The sequence below is a fragment of the Nycticebus coucang genome, chromosome 1, assembly GCF_027406575.1.
Source record: "Nycticebus coucang isolate mNycCou1 chromosome 1, mNycCou1.pri, whole genome shotgun sequence".
Taxonomy (NCBI): Eukaryota; Metazoa; Chordata; class Mammalia; order Primates; family Lorisidae; genus Nycticebus; species Nycticebus coucang.
In genome coordinates, this window is record NC_069780.1 from 195,254,779 (window position 1) to 195,278,788 (window position 24,010).

General features: G+C 55.5%; 1 protein-coding gene across 3 annotated transcripts in view; it reads left to right on the top strand.

The window, feature by feature from the left end:
- The first annotated feature begins 1,550 nt into the window (after nucleotides 1-1,550).
- The window catches only part of SLC6A3 (solute carrier family 6 member 3), a 34,221-nt gene continuing 11,761 nt past the window's right edge, over nucleotides 1,551-24,010 (top strand). For 2 of the 3 annotated variants that reach the window (XM_053593411.1, XM_053593398.1), the window contains exons 1-10: nucleotides 1,551-1,603; nucleotides 3,227-3,549; nucleotides 4,911-5,042; nucleotides 13,256-13,487; nucleotides 15,340-15,478; nucleotides 16,132-16,266; nucleotides 18,992-19,095; nucleotides 20,246-20,370; nucleotides 23,034-23,146; nucleotides 23,466-23,594. In XM_053593411.1, coding sequence (XP_053449386.1) covers nucleotides 3,264-3,549; nucleotides 4,911-5,042; nucleotides 13,256-13,487; nucleotides 15,340-15,478; nucleotides 16,132-16,266; nucleotides 18,992-19,095; nucleotides 20,246-20,370; nucleotides 23,034-23,146; nucleotides 23,466-23,594 — 1,395 coding nt within the window. In that variant the 5' untranslated portion in view covers nucleotides 1,551-1,603; nucleotides 3,227-3,263. Of the gene's footprint in view, nucleotides 1,604-3,107; nucleotides 3,550-4,910; nucleotides 5,043-13,255; nucleotides 13,488-15,339; nucleotides 15,479-16,131; nucleotides 16,267-18,991; nucleotides 19,096-20,245; nucleotides 20,371-23,033; nucleotides 23,147-23,465; nucleotides 23,595-24,010 lie in introns of all 3 variants that reach the window. The other variant, XM_053593407.1, reaches the window with a different exon arrangement.

Sequence of the window (24,010 nt, forward strand, 5' to 3'; positions counted from 1 at the left end):
GCCTGCCATGCTGGAGGCAGCTCCTGAGTCTTTCTGCCTGTGCCCTGGACCCAGCCCCTCCGGCAGGCTCAGGGATGCAGAAAGGGCAGTCAAGGATACCGACAAGGAGGGCGGCCCCTGTGGCTCAGTGGGTAGGTGCAGGCCCCATATACCGAGGGTGGTGGATTAGAGCCCAGCCCGGCCAAACTGCAACAAAAAATAGCCAGGCAATGTGGCATGCCCCTGTAGTCCCAGCTACTCAGGAGGCTGAGGCAAGAGAATCGCCTCAGCCCAGGAGTTGGTGGTTGCTGTGAGCTATGACGACATAGCACTCTACCAAGAGCAATAAAGTGAGGCTCTGTCTCTACCGGAAAAAAAGGATAGGGACAGGGAACTGGGAGGCAGGGCACAGAGGGACACAGTTTCCCTGCACAGGTTAGCAGGTGTGTGTGCCCCAAGGGAGGGCGCACCCAGGAGGAACGCCTGGGCTTAGGGTCACCCAGAGAGGGACACACAGGCCCTGGCACTGGCCACTCACCCGGGTGCTTTCTCCAGACCTAGACGTGATCTGGGCCTTGCTGGGTGGCTAGAGGCTCCCTCCCTCTGTGAACTGAAGGAGAATCCTGCCCAAGGCGACTCGGAGAAGACCTGGAGTCCGTTCCGTCGTCGGAGCCTGACGCAGACCCCTCCCTTTCCAGGCAGGTTCGGGAAAATCGCACTCGGATTCCAATGCGACTCCAGCCAGTCGGTTCTGATGAGCCTTAGATACTGGCGCAAGCGGAGAGGCTCCGCCAGTCCCCAGACGTCGCCGACGCCCCGGACCCTCCACGGGGCCGCACCGGGGGCCACAAAAGGACCCGCATCTCGGCTGCGGGAACGCGGCCGGATGATCTGACAAGCTCAGGGCCCCAAGTGGGAAGGGGGAACACTCTAGCCCGACCGAGCCTTCCAGTCAGGGCAGGGAACCCGGGTCGCCGCGGCGGGGCTGGACGCCACTGCTCCACCGGCACCCCTGCGCGGAGCAGGAAGGTGGTAGGGACATTGTCCCCAGAGTCAGATCACGGGAGGGGAGGCAGAACCGTTAGGATGGAGGTCGGTGGCGCAGCGGGAATCGGGGAGAGCCCTCCTCAGCCTGGCTCCCTCCTTGTGGTCTTGCTCCTTTCCGGTGTCGCGAGGGGACCGGCGAACCCTGTGAGCCCGCGCAGAAAGGCGCAGGTGTGTGCGCGCCTCAGGAGGGCGGTCGAGGGTGGGAGAGAGACCCGGACTATTCTCGCCTGGAAACCCCCAGTCTCGGACCTAGAGGTGCCCGGGCTCCTGTGCGCTCGAGGCTCTGGGTCGGGCAGGGAACCCGGGCAGACCAGTCAGCTGGGAGCGCCGCGGGGCCTCGAGTGGGGATCGCTGCCTCCTCCGAGCTATCCTGGTCCTGGGGGCGGGGTGCAGGGGCGCGGCCCGGGCTTGTCCCCCGCCCACCTGGGGCGGCGCGGAGGTGGAGTCAGGACCCGAGGGCGACCCCGACGGCGGGAGGGAGGGGCGGACCCGGGCTACCCGATAAGAGCCCAGACCCAGACCGCCCAGCGCGGCGGAGCCAGACCTGGAGCTTTAGCGTGCAGACCTGGGCGGACAGGTAAGGCAGGGTTGCTGCCTGCACAGGCGCCCCCGCGCATCCTCCGGCCCGGCCGCCCGCTCAGCACACCCCGAAGGCCGGGGTGGAGAGGGGCAAGGTTGGGGCAGGCGCCGTCGGAGTTCCGCGTGCCGCCGAACGTAACATCTCCAAATTCGCCAACAGTCGCGGGTGGGGAGCGCGACCCGACAGTGCCACTTGGGGTCCTCGAGGGCAACAGAGGCCGAGGATGTGTGCACCGGATAGGGTGCAGGGCTGGTGACGCGCCCGTGGCCCCCGGGCCCTCCCAAGCTCAGGACTACGCAGGCAGGGGCCGCCATCACTGGCTTCCAGGAGACGCGTGGCTGTCTGTGGCAGGGGGCTGCGGTCCAGGTCCTCCTAGTCCAGTCCCCGCCGCCACTGTGAAGAGGCGGACCCCAGATTGTCCCCAACACCGCTTCATCTCGCGGGGTATTTGTCTTCGACGTCTAAGACCGACACTGGAGCGCGGAGCTCGGTGGGGCTTCCAAGCTGATGGGGAGGGCGGAGGAGGGCGAGCGACAGTGTGTTGGCAGCCTCTGGCTCGGTGTCTTGTTCTGGGTGCAGGGAAGAAAAATGCTGTCCAGGAAGACACATTTTCCCTTTGGCACCCAAACCTGCCTCTAAGGCCCCCAAAGTTTAGCTCGCTGCAGGGCTGCATTCAGAGCAGAATGCCCTGGGGGGTTAAATCTCTGCAACGTGCCACTCTCTCTACTGGACTGAGTTGCCCGCCAGTTTCTCCTCCCCAGCCCTGCAACTGTTGGGCAGGTTCTTTGCAGAACCAATTAAGTGCAGGCTGGTTTGTTGCTAGGAGGTGAAGAGAGCACAGAACAGAGCCACGTAAAGTGGCTGATGGGATGAGATTTTGTTCAAATGTGGGTGCAAGGGAACATTGCCCCTCTAGAGCTGCCAGCTGGGTCCTGCCTGGTCCCCAGCACGGTGGAACCAGGGATCAGAGGTCACTGTCTCTCTGCCGCTGCTTCACTGCCCAGGGCTCTGTGGGGGTCATTTGCATAAGATTGCTCTGCCCAGCCTCCACCAGGCTTTCAGGTAGGGCCCAGGCCACAAGTGAATGTGGATGCTACAAGATTCTTTGAAGAAACTGTTGTGATGCTTATTTTTAAACTTCAGTTTTATGGCTGATTTTGATTATATAAATTTCACTCTTTGTTGTATTACTGAGTATAAAGAACACATAGGTACTTTCCTAAGGCCTTAGTATTGAAATATTCAAAGATTATGAAATTACTCTCTGTAAATATGGTGGGAGGTGAAGGTAACATCTGTGCATGACTATCAGAAAGCTTATTAGAGGTCATACAGGTACTGAACTTGGACAGGAACAGAGAGGGGCACCCCACAACGTGGGCACGGACTCCAGTGCCTGCCTCCAGGTATCCTCAACCCCAGCCACGAGAACCAGCCTCTCCCAGCCCTCCTCAACCGGTTGTGCCACCTTAGGTACTTAGAATATGTTTGTTCCTTCCAGAAGGAATGAAGGCAAATGCCTCGGGCCTCCGCTCTCTACACTAGGCACATCTGTAGTCCTGGATGCTAAATCACTGCATTGCTGTGTCTGTTCATTTTTCATGTCGGTTGAAAACCAAGGAAAGAAGCACAGAATTCCGAGATCCAAAGCCTGCCCATGAGTAAAAGCAAATGCCCAGTGGGGTCCATGTCTTCTCTGGTGACCCCAGCTAAGGAGCACAACGCCCTAGGCCTGAAGGAGGTGGAGCTCGTCCTGCTGAAGGAGCAGAATGGAGTGCAGCTCACCAACTCCACTCTCATCGGCCCGCCGCAGACCGCCGCGGAGACCCAGGAGCGGGAGACCTGGAGCAAGAAAATCGACTTTCTCCTCTCAGTCATAGGGTTCGCGGTGGACCTGGCCAACGTCTGGCGGTTTCCCTACCTGTGCTACAAAAACGGCGGTGGTGAGTCCCATCTCAGCTGCCCCCCCCCACTCCTGCTGGGCAGGCTGCAGGGGCAGCCGGCCACTGGCAAGGTCATGCTGTCCTCCTGCCTGGAGACCCGGTTCCCCCACGCAAGGGCGGGCAGTAGGGTGCAGATTCCCAGGTGAGGTCACAAATCACAGAGCAGAGCTCACAGCTCTCCGGTTCTGTGTCTGTGTCTTCACTTTAGCAAAGCGAGGTGGTAAAAAACAAGCTAGAAGCCTCTTCCTTCTATTTCTAAAAGTTATTTTCACTTTGGAAAGAACATTCTCAAAGGCTCAAAGACTTAAACAGTATTCAGAGTGTGAGGAGGCCTTGACCTTGAGTGGAGGAGGATGACCCTGCAGCCCCACCACCTAGCCCCCACTTTCTGAGCTCAGGTGGGCATAGATCCATGACTGTTTCTGGACTTGAGCAGGGCAGGGTCACCAGAGAAGTTCAAGTTGAGAAGTGAGTAAATTGGGCTGGGAACCTCTTTGGGCCTCCCATGGCCTGCACGGCCTCCCTGACTGGTCACTCTGAATGGGGCATAAAAAGAGCTTTAGAAGAGTTTCTTAGGAAGGCTTCACCCATGAGCAAGGTGGCATCATTATGCCCATTGTGTAGATAAAAAGACTGAGGTCTAAGCAGGCATAATAAATTGGCCCAAGACAGAGCTGGGGGTTCTCCATTTCCCTCTCCCAGAAGAGAGTGTGGCAAAGCACTCCCTCACCTGGGGTCAGATTAGGGAAGAGCAAGGGGCATTTATAAGGCCAAGACCAGAGGACCTTGGACTTTCTGTCACCAGGGAAGGAACTAGGCTCTGCCCCTAAAGGTACCTGGCACCTGGGAGCACCTGTCTGCCACCAGCACTGAAGGAGACCAGCAGGCTATGACTGTAGGGAAGCCAGGGATGGGGTGGTAGAACCCACTTAGGACCAGGGGCAGGACTAGGGCCACAGATCTCAGAAGACTCATAGCTCTATAGGAAAATGGGATCAGGACAAAGAGAGACCAAAGCCAGGCCTGGAAGGGTGCCAGGCCAAGCAGGGAAGGGCAGTACCCTGAGTGCTGCCTGGGATGGGTGGGGCTGCACCTGCTCTGCTCATGGCGTAACTGTCACTTAGGGTGGGGGACCCTTAGGAGATTCTGGAAGGACCATTCTGGGTCTTGGAGGGGAGGCTTTTTTGCCTCAGCCAGGACTTCTCACTGGAGGTCTGAGCAGGGAAACTCCTGCCCAAGACTGGGCACAAAGCTTGTACCCTGGGCATGGGTGGTTGATTGGGATGGTGGGGCCCAAGCTCTGGCAGTGAAAGGTGGGGCCTTTTGTGCCTCCAACTTTGACATGCCATTGTGTCCCACAGGTGCCTTCCTGGTCCCCTACCTGCTCTTCATGGTCATTGCCGGGATGCCACTTTTCTACATGGAGCTGGCGCTTGGGCAGTTCAACAGGGAAGGGGCTGCTGGCGTCTGGAAGATCTGCCCCATACTGAAAGGTAAGGCTTGGGAGCTGTCACCAAGCCAGCCACATCGTGTACCTGGTCCTGCCTCACTGAGACACACAGGAATATGCACGTGCCATAGTAATTTGTGTCTTACTTTAAAGATCTACAATGACTAAGGATTTCCTTGCTCCCAGGTGTGGCTGTCCTGCAGTTCTTTAGTAGTGTTATTTTGTCAAGGTATTAAGATGGTATTTACAACAAAACATCTATCTTTAGGTCTGTCATCTGCCATCCATCTGTCCATCTATCAATCGTCTGTCTACCCATCATCTTCTTTCTGTATTACCTATCCTCACCCAGCTATCTATCCATCACTATCCATCCGCTGTCCCCATCATCTTCTCTCTGTATTTATTTGCTAGGGCTGCAGTAACAAAGTGCCACAAAGTTGGTGGCTTACCCAACAGAGACTTATTGTCTCACGGTGCCAGAGGCTCGAACTCCAAAATCAAGGTGTGGGCAGGTTTGCCCCTGCCAATTCTGTGCGGGAGACCAGTCTGGCCCCTCTTCATGACTGGTAGGCTGTCTTCTTCCTGCTGCTCCTCACACTGAATCCCTTCTGTGCATGCTTCTGTACCCAAGCTCATTTCGGATGAGGGTCTATCCCAATGACCTCAGTTTAAATTGATTGTATCTGTAAAGATCCTATCTCTAAATAACACATTCTAAGGTCCTGGGGGTTAGACCTTCAACAAATGAATTTGGAGGGGGACAAAGTTCAACCTATAATACTATTCATTTATCTACCCATCCACCCACCTATCATCTGTCATCTATCCATCCATCCACCCACCTGTCTGTCATCCCTCCATCCACCCATCATCTACCCATCCCTCCATCCACCCATCATCTACCCATCCCTCCACCCACCTGTCTGTCATCTACCCATCCCTCCACCCTCCCATCATCTACCCATCCCTCCACCCCCCTATCATCTACCCATCCCTCCATCCACCCATCATCTACCCATCCCTCCACCCACCTGTCTGTCATCTACCCATCCCTCCACCCACCTATCATCTACCCATCCCTCCACCCACCTATCATCTACCCATCCCTCCACCCACCCATCATCTACCCATCCCTCCACCCACCTATCATCTACCCATCCCTCCACCTACCCATCATCTACCCATCCCTCCACCCACCTATCATCTACCCATCGCTCCATCCACCTGTCTATCATCTACCCATCCCTCCACCCACCTACCACCCACCCATCAGCTATCCATCCCTCCACCCACCCATCATCTACCCATCCCTCCACCCACCCATCATCTACCCATCCCTCCACCCACCTATCATCTACCCATCCCTCCACCCACCCATCATCTACCCGCTGCTCCACCCACCTATCATCTACCCATCCCTCCACCCACCTACCACCCACCCATCATCTACCCATCCCTCCACCCACCTATCATCTACCCATCCCTCCACCCACCTACCACCCACCCATCATCTACCCATCCCTCCACCCACCCATCAGCTACCCATCCCTCCACCCACCTATCATCTACCCATCCCTCCACCCACCCATCAGCTACCCATCCCTCCACCCACCTATCATCTACCCATCCCTCCACCCACCTGTCTATCATCTACCCATCCCTCCACCCACCTGTCTGTCATCTACCCGTCCCTCCACCCACCCATCATCTACCCATCCCTCCACCCACCTATCATCTACCCATCCCTCCATCCACCCATCATCTACCCATCCCTCCACCCACCTGCCTGTCATCTACCCATCCCTCTACCCACCCATCATCTACCCATCCCTCCACCCACCTATCATCTACCCATCCCTCCACCCACCTATCATCTACCCATCCCTCCATCCACCCATCATCTACCCATCCCTCCACCCACCTGCCTGTCATCTACCCATCCCTCTACCCACCCATCATCTACCCATCCCTCCACCCACCTATCATCTACCCATCCCTCCACCCACCTATCATCTACCCATCCCTCCACCCACCTATCATCTACCCATCCCTCCATCCACCCATCATCTACCCATCCATCCACCCATCTGTCTGTCATCCCTCCATCCACCTATCATCTACCCATCCCTCCACCCACCTGTCTATCATCTACTCATCCCTCCATCCACCTATCATCTACCCATCCCTCCACCCATCCATTCTATCTAGTATCTATCTCTCCAACCATTTATCCACCTATCATCTGTCTGTCATCCCTCCATCCATCTGTCCATCTTCTACCCATCCATCTATTCTATCATCTATCTATCTGTCCATCCATCCATCTGTTAATCATCTATATATCTAGTCACCGCTGAGCCTTCACGGCTGCTGGTGCTTCGTCACAGCACCCTGAAGCCGCATGCCTCATGTGGAGTACAGGTGGTCTGCTAAGTGCTCCCTTCACTGGTGTTGTCCCTCCCTCCTCCTGAGAGCCCTGGGGAGGACTGCACTATGTTTGGAGGATCAGAGAGCTTGAGTGATTCACTCTGTCACATGGTTGGGTACAGACCAGGATTTGAGCCAGCTCTGGGTCACATCTGCCTGCACGGCCAATACTGCCTCCCAGAAACCAGAGGTTCAGGGAGGATTTGGGGGCATTTCCTTGGGGACACATGGGAGGTGCCCACTCAGACAACTGGCACTCAAGAGGTAAATGACTATTAAAGGATCAGTCTTTGGATTTTCTCAAAAGCTCTTGTGTGCTCACAAAAGTCACTATGCTTAGAAGAGAACAAAAGGCCTGGGTATCCCCTGGATGTGCCATTGATAGGTCAGGGGTTGATACTCAGGGCCAAGCCCCTGCTCCTGCCTTAGTGGCAGAGACAGATGGCATCTCGTAGCTGCTGGGTCATGCTCTAGGAAGGAGAAAATCACCCTCGCAGCAGCAAGAGTGCTAAGACTGGCCAGGCATTCGAGTGTGGTTTGTTCTTCCTGGCCTGCTTGCTGAGCCTTAGGCTTTAGTAATTTTTCCCAGGTTTCATGATTCATTGCCCCACACTAAAATGGAACTGAAAAAAGAAAGACCCCTCACATCTAGCCCACACATACCTGCAGAGTGAGAAGACATCATGGTGGGATCTGACGGTAGAAGTGAGACCCAGAGGAATCACTAGAAACTCATCTCTGTCACTGTCATAGTTCCCCAGCAGATGAGTGCGGCAGCTCCTGAACACCCAGGCGTCTCTTCAGAGCCAGGCACACATGTCACATGGGCATTGCATTGTCTGTCCATGGGCACAGACCAAGTCAGTGCACCCAAACTAATAGTTCAAGACACTAGTGAATGAATCGAGTCCTCCCAGGCTCTGCCCAGAAGCGCTGATGTGTTTCTGGGAGTGGACGCTGCTTCTGAGGCTGGCCCTGATCTGGGCAAGCTCATGCTGTGGTTTGTACTGTATTTACATAGCATCTGTGATTCAGAGGCTTGACTGCACTAAACCCGAGACAGAGCTTCCACCCTCACCCGGAGGATGTGTTCAGAAGTCAGCCTCTTGCTGTGGTGCAGGCGGTGGCCATGCCAAATTTTGCTTTGCTGGGTTTTCAAGAGTCGCTCCTTTCAAGTCTCTCACACGACACGACCTTATGCTCCCACCCCCTGCTAGTGAGCCTCATGTTGGAGTGAATGAAATGCAGCTCTTAAGTGCAGGAACTGGACACAGAAGAAAGAGGGGGACAATTGACGCCCAGGACCTGTGGTCAGTGACGAAAGCTCATGTCCACCCTCACATCATGCCACAGAAAGAATGTTCACCGGAGTTGCCAGCAGGGGCTGTTACGACGCAATTGAGAAAAGTCAGTAAAGTGACTACCAAGATCTTCAGCCCCACGTGGCGCTAATGAACTTACCTTGGCTAATAAAGGGCATTTGACTTTGGTCAACCAGCAGACCTCATCACAGGGAGATGCAGACCGCAGGTTGGGGTGCTCTCCATGTCCTGGCATGGCTCAGTCCCTGCACCTACACCTTTGCATCCCGCTGGGTTTCCACCTGGAAACTAGCCCAGGACGAGGGCCATGAGGGGGCAGAACATGGCCTTGGGAAGGGATCACCTCATAACAGTGACTAAGGAAAACCGGAAATCACAGGACGTGAACTGCGTAGCCTTGGCGTCTTTTTGTAGAAGGGAGAGGTAAATAATCCATGCCAGAAAACAAGATATGTTTTCAAGGAAGAGTTACCTTGAACAGCTCAACACCAGCAGAGCTGCAGTCCCAGCAGGTACTTCACTATTTGTCATGGTGCCCATGGATGCCAGCTTGTCAGGGGAGGGCTGCTCCCTAAGTCAGACGGAGCAAAGCCCACAGTTTCCTGGGGGCCTCAATGCCTGTGCCTTCTCTTTCTTCTGCATTTCTTAAAAAAAAAAAAAAATTTATTAAGTTGGAAAAATTGTATTTCCATGTCTCATTAAATAGGAACACTACATGGTAAACTGAGACATCACTTAAAATGCCCAAGGCGATGACGAGGAAATTGAAGGCTCTGGTTCCTCAGAGGGGACTGGCATACCGTGCCCCACAGAGGTCTCCCCGGGAAACAGCCCAGCTCTAGGGAGCCTGTCTCCCGTCTCTCTTGAGGACCTGGTGCCACCCCCTGCTCCTAGCAGGAGCTGAGACCCAACTTCAGAGCCTGGCAGCAAAGCCCGTGGGGAGGGCCAGCAGCTTCAAAGGCCCTGACCCACTGAGGGCTCCTGTGCCGACTCTCCAGGGCTCCTCAGGGTGGGCAGGGCCACTAGAGCCACTGCAGGTCCTAGGGTCCCAGGGAAGAGGTTTCCTTAAAATGCTTTCTTCACCCTTCCCTGCTGTCTCTGCCTCTCTCTGGGTCTGTCTCACTCCCCGTCTCTCTCTGTCTCTTTGTCTCTCACTCTGTCTCACCCTCACCCCCTTTCTCTCTCTCCCTTTCTGTCTCTCTCTGGTTTGAGCACACACACATGCACGCACACACCCCACAAGCAGACCCTCAATCACCCATACCAACAGACGAGGCATGCTATCCAGTCTTTCTTCAGAAAGCCCTGCCAGTGACTCTTAAAGGGAATGGAGGAGCTGCTCCATCAGAGGGTGTTCTCTTGGCTGGAGCTCCTGGCATTTATACATTTGTTTGTGACTGTCTCCTGAAGCCAGCCTGTGGGTGCCCTGGAGTGTGCTGGCTCCTGGGATGGTAGAGAAGGGTCGAGAACTGATTTTTATAGGCTGTCTGCTTAATTGCCAAAGACAAAGCCTGATTCATCTATGCTGTGGAGACACCACCACCCTATTGTATGGAATAGAAAATATTTCATAATATTGTATAGTCAATATTCTAATGTGATTTATCCAACTCTCCCTCTTTTTAAAAAAGAAGTTAAGGGTCAAGCAGGATGGCTCACACCTGTAATCCTAGCACTCTGGGTGGCTGAGAAGGGGGATCCCTTGAGCCCAGGAGTTCAAGACCAGCCTCAAAAAGAGTGAGATCCTATCTCTACTAAAACAGAAAAATTATGTGTTGTGGCAGCGCCCGTAGTCCCAGCTACTTGGGAGGCTGAGGCTGTCTCAAAAATTAAAATAAAATAAATAAAAATAAATTTAAGTGGCTTAAAGTGAAACAACAAAATATGCACAAGGTTAATATAAGTAAATACTAAGAAAAATAAAAATTGACATTCAGAGCAATGACTGACATTCACATTTATCCCTGAGCCTCCTGAGAGTCAGAGGAGGTTTCTGGTATATTTTGTTTGGAAACATCGAAAGGAGTAAGCCCACAGCCTCCTTGGGGGGACAGTTTCCCATGGTGCTAAATGATGGCAGGAATGAGCCTGTGGTGGTGTGATGAACAGTGATCACCGGAACGTTCTTATCGCCAGTGGAAAAGTGGGTTTTGTGGAGCTGATCCTTATACGGCTTACAGCAGAACACGGTGAAGTTGGCTGGTTGGTGAGGGTCCCTGCTTCAGTGGGTCGGGACAGTGGCACTGCCTTCCAGAAGGGCAGAGCCTGGAGCGTCCAAAGGAACACCTTCAAGAGAACCACTCCCTCTCCTGGGCGTGTGAGGCAGCTGGACAGCAGCCGGGGGAGGGTGCTCTTGGATGGGGTGTGCTGGCACTGCTGTGCCGCGGTCAGGGCAAGGCTGTGTGCTTTGGGAGCCACATCAGCCAGTGATGGCCTTGTTACTCTGCTGTGAAGGTCAAGAGAGCGAGACTGTCGTGGCTCTGGAAGGAGCAGGAGCAAAGTCAGCCCTCCCTTCAGACTTGGATTTGGACCCACTCTAGGGTTTGATCAAAGGCTTTTATGAGAGCCCAAAGTTTCAAGTGGAAGACTTGGTTTACAAAGTTTAACCTTGAAAAGTTTTCAAAGCAGGCATCCACAGTCAGTCCACCACCAGATAAAAAATCCAATGGTGGACGTTAGGACACCATGGCTTCCCGACACGGCCGCCAGGCACCATGGCTTCCCAACATGGCTGTCCCAGCCTCTCTCCTAAGAAACTTGGTGAAGAGAAATGCAATATAGAAATATTTAATATTGACCAACTCTGCATTGGAGGAGGCCTTTCAAAAGAAACAATTTTGGTTTTATCATCACTGCTACTGAGCATGTTTTCCAGGAGGGATTACATACACTCCTTATCCTAGGTCTATTTAACAAGAATAAATTTTTGTGCCTTCTTTTTGCTTTTAGGGTAGAAAGAGAACTTTAATGAGGCCCAGAGCATGAAAACAGCTTCTCCTAAGGGTTAAGACCCAAGCTGCTCCCTGCAAAGTCACCTGGATGGCAGGCCCCTCCCTGGCCACAAGCAGGCAACACAGGGCGTAGTGCCTAACCAGGCTTTAATTGAGTAAAGTAAAGGTGTATCTCAAACTATTTGTGTCAACAAAGCTGAGAAGGAATGTCAAAATGAAAAGAATTCTATGTGGAGCTTAGTAAAGAAAACATAAAGCCAGACCATGATGGTGCCTGTCCAGCACTCAGTAAGGAGGAGCTCCCTGACCGATGAGAGGGGCCTTCTGCCCACGGTCAGGATGACACAGCCCCACGGACTGCTTATGAGAGTTCAGGTCCAGCTCTCCAGAAGCTCTCAAATAACTGATCCCAAGTTCCAGGTGTTGTGATCCTGGAAAGGGCTCTCTAAAAGACCTTGGGCAGCTCTGTGTAGCTTTGGGTGTTTGTGGATGGCTCTGAGTGGTCCCTGGAAGTCTGATGTGTCCCCTGGGAGATCCTGGATGACCACACATAGTCCTAGGTGGCCCTTGATAGTCATGTAAGGTCTTGGGTGTCCCAAGAGAGCCCTGGATGGTTTCATGTGCCCGGAATGACTCTAGGAAACTCCAGATGCCATGTCTGACCCTGAGAGACCCCAGATTGTCATGCATAGTCTGAATGACCTTGTGTGGCTCTAGGTGGCTGTGTAAACTAGAGGAGTGGGAGACTTGAGTATCTACGGATGGCTCTGAATGCCCTGATGACTCTGTGGGACTGGATAGCTTTGTGCGAATGGGTGTGGCCCTGGATGGCTTTGGATGGCCCTGTGTGACTCTGGGTGGCTCTGGATTACCCTGGGGGACTTTGAGTGATGGTGGGTACTATTGATGGCCCTGAATGAGCCTGGGAGGCTGCAGATGGCCATAGAGGACTCCAGTTGTCCCTTAGTGACTATTGATGACCCTGGATAACTCTAGGAGATGCTGGGTATTCCTGGGTAATCCTGGATGACCTTCAATCGTCCTAATGGCATAAGTGTTTCTAAATGGCCCTGGGATAACCCTGGGTGGCTGGGATGGCTGTGAATGAGTCTGAGGCCTCACAGGGTCTTGTGGCTCTGGATAACCTGGCTTGGGTTGCCCTGAGTGACCTTCAGTGACCCTGAGTGCCTAAAGGTGATGGATGGTGTGAATAGCTGCTCTTTAGCCCACACAACTGTGGGTGGCCTTGGTGTACCAGGATGGCCCTGGATGGCCCTAGCGACCTCGGGTATATGCGGGTGGTCCCAGATCCCCTGGAATGGCCCTGGATGACCCCCAGAGACACTGAGGATGTAGGTGGCTTCAGGGGATGGGCAGCTCCTTCTCTGATGGCTCCTCCTCTGAAGCCTGGCACCAGCCCTCTGAGCCTTCGCCTTGAGTTTCACGATGTTGCCCGAGTTCAGGCCATGGGGGAGCTGTGCCCAGGGCGGAGGTGGCCCCAAGCGGGAGGCAGGCAGGGGCTGCTGACCTGGCCCTGTGCTGGCGCCCGCCAGGTGTGGGCTTCACGGTCATCCTCATCTCGCTGTATGTGGGCTTCTTCTACAACGTCATCATCGCCTGGGCGCTGCACTACCTCTTCTCCTCCTTTGCCGCGGAGCTGCCCTGGACCCACTGCAACAACACCTGGAACAGCCCGGCCTGCTCAGACGCGCACCTCGGCAATGCCAGCGGTGACCAGGGCCTCAACAGCACCTTCGGGACCACACCCGCCGCCGAGTACTTTGAGTAAGTGGCCGCCAAGAATGGTAGAGTTGGAGGGCTGGGTGTCCGGGGCAGCCCTGGGCTGGCCACCCATCCACTGGCACCTCCCAAGGGTATGGAAAGAACAGTGCCTGGCCTGGCCCCACCCATCCCTGCCATCACAGGTTGGTGGTCTCAACCAACCTGTGATGTCCTCAGCAGGGTAGACCCCACTGTGCCTTCCTGCTCCCAGCTGCGGTCTGAGGTGGGAGGAACCTGGTGAGCCTGTATCCACTTTGCTCACCCCCTTCCTCACCAGGGGCCCTAACCCACCCATCCACTGTATCTGGCCCCTCCTGGAATCCAGATGTGCACCTGACCTTGTGTGCATAAGTGTGTGCATGTTTTTCATTTGTGTGATGTGTGGGCTGTGTGTGAGAAACACTCCTGTAATTAGCCATGCTCTGTCCCAAGGTTGAGCCTTCCCCAAAGCGATTTCCAGCTGGAGTTTACCCTGGGCTGAGCTAACTAATTGTAATTATGGAGACGCAAATTTGCAAAGGTGTGGGAGATGTGCCAGGGAGGGATGGGGCTCCTGGCCTGAGTGTGTGAGCACTGCAGGCCCTGGCACTCCCCTGCCTCATGTGGGAGCTCTGCCATGACTAAGGGGAGTATCTTAAAATGCTGTAATTATCTCAGAGATGAGAGAAGGGAACTTTCAGCAATGCCCATCCCCTCAAGTCCAAAATGCCACCACATTGGCTGTGATGCTGAGGGCCTGACTTGCCTAGTTAGGTATATTTTCTTCACACATATATGTACAAATGAGTCTGCTTACAACTTAGAAAAAGGAATTGTGACAAAAGTAAAATAATTCAAGTTTTAATATCAAGCAGGCACATTTGCAAAATTTGTTTTGAGTTAGAAAACAGTGAGCTTAAAAGCAAAGAAAGTTTCTTGGGGGAAGTAGAGACCCCCTCGCCTTTGCTGGGTACAAGGTCTTTCCCAAGGACTCTGGTCTCAGTGTGCAACGTAAACTTTGGGGCGAGCAGCCTCCCAGAGGGCTGGTTTCTCTGGTCATCGTTCACAGAGCCTCTTAGGTGGGGGCTGAGCCAGGAAGCTCTTTGGAAAGTAGCTGACTGGTATGGACAGGTGGTATGGACAGTCAGATTTGTGGATATCAGAAAGGCGCGCTGTGAGGCGGACATGTGAGGCACTGGGGGGAGAGAGGAGAGCACCTTGCCCAGCCTGGACGTCTTGTCAGAGAGGGTGAGACGGTCCTGTGCAGGGAAGCAGAGGGCTTCAGGGTGGGGGATGCTGGGCCAGATGCCACCTAGAGGGAGTGGGGGACTCCTAACTCACGTGGCCCCCAGTCCAGTGTCTGAAATCTAGTTCCCTGCCGTGCCATCATGGCCAGGAGTGGAAGCCCCCGCCCCTTCCACACCAGTGAGTCCCCACTAGCAGAATGAGGTCCTCCCCCTCTCGGTGCCCCCTTTCTCACCTTGGCCTTGCTGAAGTCCCCTCCTCAGAGACAGGGCAGGTGCCTGCGTGCTGGGCATTACTGCTCAGTGTCTGCTCAGCCTCCACCCTGCAAACAACCTTGGGACCGTCCTCAGGGCAGCAGTGGGCGGCAGAGGGACTCCGCACCTTCCTTCTAGTTTCTGTGGCTCCTTTTCTTCAAAGACTCGAGGTACCCATTCCCTCCCCAGCTCCAAAAGAGCAGGGGTGCTGAGGGCAGCGGCAGGGCTGGGCAGCCTCCCAGCTCTCTGGTCCCGTCTTCCCAGGCCCTTCCCACCATACTAAGTGCAGGAGGACTGGTCTCTGGACATGGCCAGCCATCCCGTTCCAGTTCTGGGTGGGCAGCAGCCCCCTCAAGACCCCTGGGCTTCCCTCCCAGGCGCAGTGTGCTGCACGTCCACCAAAGCCATGGCATTGACGACCTGGGCCCTCCGCGGTGGCAGCTCACGGCCTGCCTGGTGCTGGTCATCGTCCTTCTCTACTTCAGCCTGTGGAAGGGGGTGAAGACCTCAGGGAAGGTGAGGCTCCTGCGAACCTGGGGCCACCAAGTAGACAGCTGGCCGTGGTTGGGTTGGGGTGAACATGTGGGTGTGTCTGGGCTTTGTGTGGACGTGTGACTGGGGAAAGGACAGTGACAGGGAAAGCACCCATAGAAAAGTGTTCCTAGCAGGAAGACAGCACAGTATACTTCTTTTTGCTGATGAAAATACTTTCATTGTTGTCTTGGCATCTGAACCAATTCTGAACATAATGTGTTCGTTAGTTGCAATGATGCATGTGGTGTGGTGTAGGCCATGGGGCCTTTCCTATAATGACGCCACGGGGTCCATCCTCACGTGTGAAGTGCACCTCTGCATACAGTGGGAATTCACTTGCGTGCATTCATCAGAGGTTCAGACCAAATGCAGGGAAGAAATGTTCTTCTCTTGCCATATTAAACTTGGGAGGTTGTGTGGGACAGACAGCATCTAACCACCTCACTGCAGTGAGCCCTTGCTATCTGTCAAGCTGGTGTCCCATGAAATGTTTGAGACATTGGGCTTCCAGGCCAGAGGGCCTCTCACTTTGGAACAAGCCATCAAGGTGACCTTGTGTTCATTTGATGCCAGCGTCCACCAAGGATCCCACTAGGGCTGCTCCATGCAGCCCAGTGACTCGGCCTTCTTCCCAGGTTGTATGGATCACAGCCACCATGCCATACGTGGTGCTCACTGCTCTGCTACTGCGTGGGGTCACCCTCCCTGGGGCCATTGATGGCATCAGAGCGTACCTAAGTGTGGATTTCCATCGGCTCTGTGAGGCGTCTGTGAGTAGACCCACCCCCCACTCTGCCATCCCTGGCCCCTGCATGCCCAGGAAGGACATCCCACAGGCAGCAGCTCTGCAGGGATCTCTCTTTCACTCTGTGAATTCAGCTGAATTCAGCAGGTGCAGGCTGGTGTGCTCACCTGTGTACCTGCCCTGCCCAGTGGAGTCACCATCTAGTTGGGAAGAGGGCCATGTGTGAGCACAGTGGGAGATTGAGTGGACACAGAATAAGGAGGTCTGAGGGGGCATCCCTCCTTCCCATCCCACCTCCACCTCTGCCCTGCCTGTTGCTTCCTGGAGGGTACCCTTGAGTTCCACGGCTGGCCCAGAGCAGCCTGCACCCCAGGGTGTCACTGCTCGTGCAGACGGTGGCCTCTCGAGTGGCTCCATGTCCACTGTCCAACAGGGCTCAAGTGTGAGCTGCTGGAACCAGGCTCCCACTAAGAAACCAAACTCAGGGTGTCCACTGATGACCAGGACATTATCAGAGTCACATCAGATCAAAAGCCAAGCCCCGAGTTGGCTGCAGGATTCTTTAACAAAGGGAGAGATGACTGAGGTTAAAATATTGGGGGAGTCCTCAGGGAATAGGGAGGCCTGATGGGCCACTGGGAACCCCACGAGAAAGGGAGGAGAAGGCCCAGAGACAGAAGTGTCACTGACAGAGGCAGTGTGATGGGAACAGCCGCTGTCACAGGGTCATCCAGTGGGCATCCAGTCTCTTAGGTGGGGGTTGAGCCAGGAAGCTCTTTGGAAAGTAGCTGACTGGTATGGACAGGTGGTATGGACAGTCAGATTTGTGGATATCAGAAAGGCATGCTGTGAGGCAGACATGTGAGGCACTGGGGGGAGAGACAGTCAGGCATGGCCCTGGGCCCCAGGAGACCCAAGGGCAGGCCAGGCAGGTGCAGAGACAGGACGGCCTGGACACAGCGTCCATGAGGCAGCAGGGGCGACAGGGTGGGGAGCAGTCTGGATGCTGACAGGAGACCCATGTGGCTACGGGAGGCCTAGTGGGGTAGCAGGAGGCACGTGTCCCACGGGAGTTGAGAGCCAGGAAGAAGTTTCAGGAAAGGTGGCAGAGTCAGCCATGTCTGGAATCCCAGGAATAGCGACACACAGCAGAGGGGAGCATGCAGGAGGGTGCAGGGCACAGAATCAAAGAAAAATGAGACGGGACAAAGTAAAGCCTGGGGCTTCAGCCAGGAGGAGCCGGCAGCACCCCCGGAGGAAGCGAAACAATTGGCAATGCAGGTGCAGGGTGGTCAGCACAGTGGGGCAGGGGACAAGGATTTGGGGAGCTGGACAGAAGAGGCAGGATGGATGGAGGAACAGACAGAGGGATGATAGGAAGATAGAGGGAATTAGTAGACAAGATGGACAGATAATTGATAGATAGATAGATAAGATAGACTATACGGGTGATGGTTAGATAGGTGATCATTGACACATGCTAGGCAGGTGATAGGCTGATGGGTACATGACAGGTAATAAATGGATAATTCATTCTTGGTGCTAGAGATGATGGATAGACGGATGGGCGTGTGGGGAGAGGGCAGGAGAGAGACGGAACAAAGGATGACCCCAGATGTCTGCAGGGCAGGTGCACTGGGTCAGGCCTGGAGAGGCAGCTGTTGGTGCTGGGTCCCAGGGACAGTGTCGAGCAGAGGCCTAACCGTGGCCCAGATGGGCACTTCTTGGACGGTGGGCCTCAACCAGGCAAGGCCAAGGGCTGAGCAGGAGACAGTCACTCCCCCAAGACAGCTGATCCTGCCTCCAGTCACTGGCCAGGTGAGCAGGTCGATGGCTAGCAGGGGGGCCCACAGGACAGCAAGGTAGGAGGCCACTGCTGTAGCTGTGACCTATTGGCCTGGCCAACTGCCCTTGAACACACTGTCCCTGGTGATGGTGGGCCCTAAGGCCCTAGACATGGTGCCCTGAGGACAGAGGAGCCACTCCTTTCCTGCAGCCAGCTGCCCACCCCACCTATGCCTCGGCAGTGTCCACCTCCTAAGTTCAGGCACATTCCCCAGATGCCCCAAAGCCACCTGGTCTCCCCAGCAAGACCTTCTGCTGTTGGTGCCTCAGGGTCCTGGCCTGCACCATCCTGCCCTGAGAGGTTGTGACTGACTCTTTAAAAAGACCATACTGGTGTAACTGCTGCCTGCACTGCGCCCCTTCTGTCTGCATTCAGAGTGACTGGCGTGTCCTCTCTGAGCCAGGCGAGCTCAGCACAGGTGTCTGAGGCAGGATGGGCTCACGGTCATCCAGGCGGCTGTCCACTGTGGTGTTTGCATCCTGTGGGAAAAATATAAAGCAGGTGTTGGTGGGTGTGCTGCTGGAGGCGTCACCCGCGCACAGCGAGTCAGTGACCAATGCTGTCTGAGGGTCGTGGGCCCCCTGGTGTGGAGTTGCTGCACTGGTGTTCTGTGATGTCACGTGTGCACAAGATGCAGCCTCCTTTGTGACGTGCTTTATCCAGCCAGGGCACGGAAAGGGCCATCTCTGAGACGGCATGTGCCATGGTCACGTTGTCGATGCCGCAGGCTGGTGGAAGCTGAGGCTGAGTGCAGGCCCATGGTGGGGGCGCAGTGTCTGGCCAGGGCAGGGAGCATGGGCCAGGCTGCCTGTGACAACTGCTTGTGACAGCTGTAGCTCACGCAGAATGTGTTCCCTGCAATTGGGCCTAACCACCTTGCTCTGCCCGATCTGGGTCCCGGCAGGTCTGGATCGATGCTGCCACCCAGGTTTGCTTCTCGCTGGGCGTCGGGTTTGGGGTGCTGATCGCCTTCTCCAGTTACAACAAGTTCACCAATGACTGCTATAGGTGAGCCTGGCACTGCTGGCGGGGTGGGGTGGGGTGGGAGGAGGCACTCATGGGGGTCAGGGTATAACGTGACCCTGGGTGAACAGAGGGAAAGACAATCTGAGCCCACAAAACCTCCAGGTGCACAGCTTCTGAAACAGAAGTTACGGTGGGGCAGCAACTAGCATAAAGTTCCCACTTCCAGCAAGGTCCCGAAGTGTGTGAGGATGTTGCCCCCCAGAAAAACTGTCTTACACTCAATCAGTGTCACTGCACAGGTCCCCAGAGTCACTACACACTGCAGCTGGCCCCTCCCTCTGCGAGGACACAGCCCTTCTGCCCACTGCCCCATCCTCTCTTACTCAGGGCTCCGCATGCCCTGATGGCCATTGCCACTAGCTGGCCCCTGAAGCCACAGGCTGGACCAAAAATCCTCCTGAAAATAGAAACATAATTTAATCTGGGGCCTAATTTCTTTGACCTTTATGGCTTTGTGTGCACTTTCTCTCACATGATGAGAGTAAAAACACAGAAAAAGTTCAAAGACTATGCACAGAAAATGTCCAGTCAGACCACCACAGGGAGGGCCCCAGACAGCCCTGCCTGGAGCCTGCCCTGTGCCCACCTGGGCCTGGGAGCTCTGCACACAAAGTACATGGTCCCTCCACTGCAGCAATGGACCTCGAGGTCACCCAGGAGGAGGAGGAGGGTGCTGGTCTCTTGGCCACCAGGCCTTCCTGGCTCCACCCTCACTAACCCCAAGCCTTTGGATCTCTCAGACTTGGGAAGCTCTGGAGAAACGCAACGTCTGGGGCCCCACAAGTCCCCCTGAGTCAGGGTTTCTAGGGTGATCCTGGGAGACATGTGCTCCTGTTGGTTACAGGTGCTCTGCCTGGCAGCCTCCAGCAAGGCGGTGAGCACCCAATACAGGGCCAACAGGGCAGGCTGGGGGCCTCTGTTCTGCCCTCCCTTTGCCCTCTGGTACCCAGAGGCCTCGGGTAGCTCAACGGGGTCCAGGGTGACCCAAGGACAGGCGCTGCAGGCTGCCAGAGGAAGGCGCCCTGCAAAGCCCTCTCCACCCTCCAGACACAGCAAATTAGGAATAATAACTGGGAAATTGCAGCTGTGGCAGCTCGACTGGGCATGGGAACAGCCTGTCTTGTTCTTGCAGAGACGCGCTTGTCACCACCTCCATCAATTCCCTGACGAGCTTCTCCTCTGGCTTTGTGGTCTTCTCTTTCCTGGGGTATATGGCGCAGAAGCATAGTGTACCCATCGGGGATGTGGCCAAAGATGGTGAGCCTCTCCTACCACACCCTGCCCGTGGTGCTGGCCACCAGGCTCTGGACAGCGTCTGGTATGCTGCCCTCATCCTGCAGGGCAGCATACCAGGCCAGGCTGCCCGCAGAGCTACTGGCCTGCACGATGGCCTGTGCATGCCCAGTGCTGCCAGCCAGCCCTGTGCAGTAGGGATCCAGGCAACCCCAGTGCCCTCCCTGCCCTGCCCCTGTCAGGACCCTACCCTGAGCCAACATGGCCAGGGGAGCCTTGAGCCCAAATGCACCTGAATTGGAGCCTTTGTCCCTCAGCCTGCTCCCTACGTGCCTTTGATGTGTGCCTGCAGTGCGGAGGGATGTACAGTGCAGGGAAGGGATGGGCCAAGCTGGTCCAGACAACATGTGAGGGCAGGACTGGAAAGCTCTGGGCTTCAGTATGGCCCTCTAACAAGAAGCTGGTTCCTTTTGACAGCAGCAGTTAATCTGTTCAAAGCTTCTTCCCGATGAAAGTACAGAGACTGTGGCATACTGACCTGGGCTTTGGGTAATAATTGGAGACGCCCTCAAGGTCTCCGGCACAGGGTGTTCCCACCTGCCCTCCTGGCCTACATGAGGCCGAGGGACTGCAGAGGGCATGGGGCTTGGGCAGGTGCAGGTGACAAGAGAGGAAGCCTCCACCTCTGCGGGGAGTGCATCAGGCAGGAGAGAACCAGGAGGCAGGGGCTGGGGGCGAGGGCCCCAGGGCACTGTGGGTGGAAAGTTGTGGCATTGGCAGCCCTAAATTGGGTCATCCCAGAACTCCAGGGTCCCCTGAGATCGTGTGGTGTCCTACCTGCCAGGGAGCCCCTCACCTGCAGGAGACTGACTCTCCATCCTGTGTCCCCTCCTGGCTTCCTCTGGATGCCCCTCCTGGGAGCTACTTTTGCAGGCAACGATTGCTGCTCAGAATAGCCCCTGTTGAATGTGGTTGTCATTGCCCACCATAGCTGTGCCTGGATTGGGTGCAGGGGCAGCAGCAAAAGCCCAGCTCCGCCTGAAGGCACGAGGCCACAGTCAGCCTCCATTGCTGCCCTGGGTCCTTGGAAAGCTGGGCGCTCGGTTCTCACTCTGCAAGTAAGAAGCAGGCATGGGGACCCAAAGGCCCCTCCGAGCCTGCAGCAGGAAGAAGGGGCCGGCCTTGCAGCTCAGAGCACATTTTGTAAGTCTGTGCCCTGTCCTCTAGGAAGAAAATTCAATAAAGGCGAGAAAGGTAACAGAATGCAAATGAATATAGCACAGTGAAATTTGCTCATTGCTGCATTTATGCAATTTCACATTCTTTTTGCCCTTTATTATGATAAATAGCAATAGCGTGCAAAAACCTCTATTAACCCCTGAAAATAAAGTTGAATGTCTTCTATGCATTTCATGACAAGCAAAGTAAATGTCATTTATAGCCCTAATTCTCCAGAAAACAGGGTGAAATGTTAACTCAGGTACAGAAATGAAAGGCAAGAATATTGACATTACGTTCAGCTGAGCTGATGAATATCTTCCTGGGTTGGTGGCTTATGGCATATAAACCTGGGGGCATCTCAAACCAGCCTGCCCCCACAAGTCAAAAACTGCACCTGGCCAATGGGCATCTGGGGTACTGGGGAGACCCCATGTCTGACCTGGATCAGTGCTAACAGTACAACCTGTGCAAGATTTGTGGGAGATGGACTCTGCTCTGGTCTTTGTTTTATCTTTAAAGTTTGGTGAGTGCCGGTTCGTGTGGGCTGGATGCAGACAGAGATGGTGACAGTTGCATCTCCGCAGGCAGACTCAGCGCAGGCCATTAGTGAGAGGGTGCGCGTCCCACAGGGGAGCTGAGGAAGCTCTCTTATCACTGCCCATGGGGATGTTTTCACTTTGCTATCCTTTGAAACTAAATTGTATGTCGTCTGTCTGTGTGGCTACTTCCCATCCCCCGCCCCCATGCCTGTGCCCTGCACCTCTGGTCTTATGTAGATCCCAGGTGAGCCTGGTCATGGACCGCTCATCAGCGCTACCCTTCAGCCCGTGTGCCTGCAGTGTGTTGGGGTAAAGGGGCAGCAGAGTCTCTTTTAAGCCTCCACTGGGCCCCTGCTGTCTCAGGCATTGTCTCAGTCAGGATGTGTGGCCCCTCCGAGTCCCTGGAGACTCCAGCAATTGGGGCTTCCAGGGCCCAGGGCAGGGCGGTGGGTGATGGGACCACACACTCACTGCCAACCACTGGTTGGAAAGGAAGCCCAGGGTGACCTCAGGGTGGGGGAGGCAAGAGGGGCTGGTTTTCCTTTTAGCCTGAATGCAGAGGTCAAGAACGTGCGCATGATGTATGGCTGGTCCTGGAGACAATCTACAGGCAGAGTGGTCAGTGCGTTGCCACATGTGGGTATCTCTCATGATATACCCTGGGGAAACCAGCTAGCAGTGTCGGCGGGCGTCACCTGCGATGAAGGACAGGGCAGCCTGGATGCCAGGCCGGCCCCTCCTCCCAGCACCTGCACAGCCCACATGGACGCATGTGATCTGGGGCAACTCTGGGCCTGTGTTTACCACGCTGGCAGGAGAGAAGGAGGGGGACTGCAGGGAAGCCCACCCCGGCACAGCCCCTAATGGAGGCAGTGGGTGGGGCGGGGCACAGTGGGCACCAAGGCAAGTGGCTGTGTCCTGTTTCAGGTCCAGGGCTGATCTTCGTCATCTATCCAGAGGCCATCGCCACACTGCCGCTGTCCTCAGCCTGGGCTGTGGTTTTCTTCATCATGCTTCTGACCCTGGGCATCGACAGTGCCGTGAGTCACCCATGGCCAGCCCTGCCCCTGGCAGTCAGAGTCACTCTCAGCCTGCTCTGTGGGGCACCTCCCAGGGCTGGGCAGACCCCAGGATGCTTGGCAATGGCCTCAAACCTCACGGCTTGGTGCAGAGCCACACAGGACTCAAGCCAACCCCCGCTCAAGGGCCCCTTCTAGGGTCTGGGTCAGCCCACCTGTTCCCTCTCTGGGGCAGCAGTGCAGTTGCCCCAACCGCCTACAGGCTCTGGGGACACAGGCAGTGGTCCTGATATGCAGCCGGGACAGGAGCCCAGCTGCTGTCCCTTGCTATGTCCTGCAGATGGGCGGAATGGAGTCAGTGATCACCGGGCTCGTCGACGAGTTCCAGCTGCTGCACAGACACCGGGAGCTCTTCACGCTCTTCATCGTCCTGGCAACCTTCCTCCTCTCCCTGTTCTGCGTCACTAACGTACGTGTCGCTACCTGAGCTCACCAGTCCACAACGCAGTGGCCTGGCCAAGCATTTCTAGAAAACTATGCACCTTCCCCCCCCCTCAGAAAATGGCTTGCAACAAGGTGGCCAAGCCCATCTGGAGCTTGGGCTCAGAGTTACTTCAGCACCAGGACAGCTCCTCAGGAGCCCAGGGCTAAAACCATGTCCCTGGGATTTGTGGGCTAGGGGACTGGAGGCCGGCATAGGAGACTGGGAGGACATAGAGCCTCTGGGGTCTGAGAGGGTGCAGAGCCTTGGGGAGCTGGGAGGGGACAGAGCCTGGGGTCTGGGCCACCTCCCCTCCGAGGGAGGCATTTGGCTGCTGCTGTGTGTCTAATGGCACCTAGAGCCCTGGGGAAGAGGGATTCGCTTCTGCTTTGCATACGTGGATG